Source organism: Opisthorchis viverrini (genome assembly GCF_000715545.1).
Source record: "Opisthorchis viverrini unplaced genomic scaffold opera_v5_325, whole genome shotgun sequence".
Classification (NCBI taxonomy): domain Eukaryota; kingdom Metazoa; phylum Platyhelminthes; class Trematoda; order Opisthorchiida; family Opisthorchiidae; genus Opisthorchis; species Opisthorchis viverrini.
The window spans coordinates 276,304-280,739 of NW_008751988.1; the positions used below are offsets into that span (position 1 = coordinate 276,304).

Here is a 4,436-nt window from a genome sequence, read left to right on the forward strand (position 1 = left end):
AGATTAGATCCGAAGAAGATTCTCCAGAACTCTGCTATCACCAAAGTGTTGTTGCCTCATACTATCGTACCTTCAAAGTATCTCCGATCTCCATGAAACAGATTATCCCGCAAAGGGTTCCGTCATTGATTTTTACTGCTGCCTGCAATTTTTCTACTAGCTCACTAACCAGTTATCTCTACCAGAACGTGCCTGTTATCGATTAAAGACAAGGACACCTGGCCATCATTTATTCTTTAAACGGCCCCAAACTTAACAATCACACAACCTTGGCAACTCTTCTGTGCTCCAATGTGAGGTTCTTCAGCACACCACCTGTTAATCGTGGACGGTAACACCAATCTTGTCACCGATGTTTTACTACTTCACAATCCACAACTTCAAACACAGCCGGAATAGTAAATTCCCAAGGGTCTCCTGATGGATCAACTGATGTTCCCAGCCAATCGAAGAGAATCACGAGGCCCCAATCTTGGAAAGCGATCCACACGGACTCTTTGTAATTTCTTCATGCCATTATGCTTGTTTCACTTATGTTTCATCCGACCGTTTGCGCTAATTATTTCTGCCTTAGCTTTAGTGTTTCCAAGATCTTCATGGCTGCAGTAGCTGGCACTTCGTACCATTTCAAAAGGCTTAGAGAGGAGCAATGAAGCGAAGAGCAACGTCCTCACTTAATCTTCCTAAAATAACTATGGAGCGTTCCAGCACCAATCTCCTGTCGGAAACGTCGTTTGAAAATATGAGCTAAATAACCCTAGAATTCGGCTAGCTTGTAACATCAATCCTGAAACCGACACATGATGTGGAATGGGAATTGCCTATTTAGTGAAAGCACAAATACAGTCCAAAATCCCCTTGTAGCATCACAATTTGCTTGGTTCTGTAGCGTGGGATGTCAGGAAGTCAGCGGTATTCGACGTTCGAGAGGACGGCACACGTCAGTTCTGAAATGTGCAGATATACGGACTGGTATTAATGAATCCACACAGTATACACAGCACACATGCGCACAGGTCGGGTGGAACAAGGAAGAAGACCGGAGTGTAGCAACAACGCACGTGTATTAACCGGAACCGAAACCGGAAGGAGTCAAAAGTACAATCAAAAGGGGGCCGGTCAAGGTCAGTCCGGGGGGGTTGTACAAGCGGCTATTCTTTCCCGTCCGGGGCTCGTGGTGGTTCGACCATGGTACCTGCAACAGGGAGAGAGGGAGGGGAGAGACACATAAAGCTCATGTGTAGACGTGCATACAGATACAGTCGAGTTTCAACTGCGTTACAGTTCCAACAGTTTGCCCTAAGCCTTTTCTAACAAAGGCCATGACGAAGCTTATGCGAGGGATACGGGTGGCTATGGAAACTGCACCCCTGGAATCATATATTCCTACTAATTTTCAGTAAAGTTAGGCGAATGATCTTCGAATCATCATCGCGGGGCTTCAACATCCAAACTACTCGATCTTGCTTCACATAGACCACGTGAACCTAAGAGGGGTGCATTCGTGCGGAGCCATTTTGCTTGGGATATGTATCCCCAAAGCACAGTGTATGTACTCATGGGCCATTGATTCCTCATGTTGCTTTTGTGCCTTTGCTATCTTACTGAGTTTCATATTTTCCTTGTTCCAGCCGAGCGCCTGATGGCGGGACGGAAGAAAATCCTTCTAAAGGTTATCATTGTAGGTGACAGCGGGTAAGACTACTACAAGAACTCCTGTGTTTATTAGCTTTGATTCCAGTGTGGGGAAAACATCACTGATGAATCAGTATGTGACCCGCAAATTCAGCAACCAATACAAGGCCACCATCGGTGCTGACTTCCTTACCAAGGAAACGGTTGTGGACGACCGAGTGGCCACTCTGCAGCTGTGGGACACCGCTGGCCAAGAGCGATTTCAGTCTTTGGGTGTGGCGTTCTACCGGGGTGCTGATTGTTGCGTTCTAGTCTATGATGTCACCATGCCGAATACATTCAAGACGCTTGACTCCTGGCGAGATGAATTTCTCATTCAGGCCAGTCCTCGCGATCCTGAGAATTTCCCGTTTGTTGTTATCGGAAATAAGTGTGATCTACCCAACCGAGCTGTGAGTTGCTTGCTAATTCGTTTCGCTCTGCACTTTCACAAGTTTTATCGTTCACCTAGTCCCATTACCCCAGGAGTTAAAATTTTGTGGATGTTGCAGTCGTTCTCATCACGGACCTCGGATATATCTGTTCGGCTTTTGTAACCTACATGTGTTCTATTTGAACCCAAATTGCGTTGTGTTACTTCAAAAACATATATTGCGATATCTCGAATGCCGTCCCAACTGAAACATGAGATGACCTTCTTACAGCATATTAAGTCGAAGGATATCATAAACGACTGATTCGGCTGACATTCAGTTGAGTCTCCAGTTAAAGCCAACTTAGTTGGCAAATGGGTGTATTTCACCAATGCTCATTGCTTTGTTTTACTTGTCCCGGAACTTTGTTTGTGCTGGCAACTATCAACCGACATAATCCATGCACCCCTCGTATCATGACGAATCGCGAAAAGCTTTACGCGATGAATACAATGATTTTCCTAATAGGAATCAACCGCGTAACTGGAGGCTGAGGTTATTTACATTGGGAGATCGATCCGTAAGGTGTGTAATATGGGTTCCCAGCCGGCTGAAACTAGCGTGAATCTAGGAAACCCTGTCATTTCTCCACGCTTGGATTATCCGACTAATCTTTTTGTGTTTATCTTGACAGAGCTTAACTGATACTCCCCCTTGAAGGTGAGATTATTCGTTTGTGTTGGATCATGATCTAGCAGGATTTGCCCACACTCAACCCCTGCAGAAGATATTCAACTAGTAGACTCTCGAGGAGTTTGTAGGGGTTCATGAACATACAAACTGAGACACATGTAACCGACGAACGTTAATTCAGGAAGCAACATGTAGAAAGTCCTGCGAATTCACTTTCTTGTCGGTACTGATAGGCGTCAACAGCCCAACATTATTTCACCAGTGTCCCGCGGCGTCTTTTCCACTTTGATTAACAATCATCAGTTCACCCTTGACAAACCTGATGATGAGAACCTGGGACATTCAACTGGATTACTAGCCACGACAGCATTCATCGGACGATTGAAAAAACTGATTTGCAATGTCTTCAGTGTATGCTGAAAAACACATAAACGTGGTGAGTCTGCATGATACGTCTCGTGACCTACTGTGGTACACGCAAGCCATGTGACCACCGATTTTCAGGAGTGGTCAGTTGCTAAGTTCATTGTCAGCATAAAGAATGTGTGTAAGCAATCAGTATGGCCGAACTCAGTTCGAACATTTTGGCTCATCAAAACGAATCAGAAATCAGTTACCATGCCAAACATTGTTTGCGTTCCTCGATTTCCGAAAAGCTGATCCATTTTGGGGAGTAGCAGGGCCCAAGCGACTAGGTTTTTACGATCCTTTTGAGGAAATTGGCCATCATTCTGAGAGTGATCTAAACTACCCGTGGCACGAGGAATGTGGGAACCACTGTTCACGAAAATATCGTCAACTGGCCCGCGTATTCGGGCCATTTTGGTCTTTCGTTTACTTTCGAGACAAAGTGGTGAGATAAGTCAGCTTCCCTCTTCTCGACTTCTGATCGAGATAAGGCACGAACTCCCTGCCCGGACGGTCCGTAGTTCGAAGTCCAACGCAGGCATGTCGACTGCCCCTGTCCAGGCTTGGACAACCGGACAGTATCTCAGTCCTTGTGCCTCCTTCGGCTGACCTGGCCACTAGGCACCTGGGCAATTATTAATACTCCTGTTATTGCTACTGCATCTAACCAGGCTTTCAGTCGTACTGTGTGACGACAACATCATCCTCCGCATGGTGCAGGAGTTAGAGTTTGTTTAACTTCAGCATCGTCCCCACGCAACCGATGCCCAGACCATTGCAGCCACGTTGTTGGAGGGGCTGAAATAGGCCTTTCTGTATCTCATCCCCGGCGGGAGCTCTCACTGTTCGTCAGAGAATTCAGCGGTAAAAAAATACCCAGCTTCCGGATATCCTCTGCGCGTAGGAGCCATGTTTCGTGGACATAAATGAGAGCCGGGCGGATGACTGCTTTGAGGATTTCCGTGCGCAATCTAATCGCGGAATTCTCCACAAGACGTTGTTCAGCGACACGAAGGCGTGCCAAGCGTTTCGATATGCTGTTGAACTTCTTCCATAGCCTGCTCGGTTAATAAACTGGTGGAGCCAAGGTATTTGAATCCGACAATCTGTTAGCTAATTCACCTCTTGTTGAAGACAGGCAGGTGTGAAAAGTGCTCTTCGAAGTTTTGATTTTCACTCATGTGAGTGCTACGTAGTCATCATCATCATCATCATCAATGACAGCAACATCAGTGTTGGCACTGATGCTTCACTGCCGTACAACCATAAAGTTCGTTTAGTTATATA

At 46.0% G+C, this 4,436-nt stretch overlaps 1 protein-coding gene across 1 annotated transcript in view; it reads left to right on the forward strand.

Annotated features, from left to right (window-relative positions):
• Window positions 1–1,631: 1,631 nt before the first annotated feature.
• T265_15041 (hypothetical protein) overlaps window positions 1,632–4,436 on the forward strand; it is a gene marked incomplete at both ends in the record, with an annotated part of 8,864 nt that continues 6,059 nt past the window's right edge. The window contains 2 exons of the mRNA XM_009176327.1: window positions 1,632–1,695; window positions 1,730–2,087. Of these exons, the coding sequence (XP_009174591.1) occupies window positions 1,643–1,695; window positions 1,730–2,087 (411 nt within the window). The remainder of the gene's footprint in view (window positions 1,696–1,729; window positions 2,088–4,436) is intronic.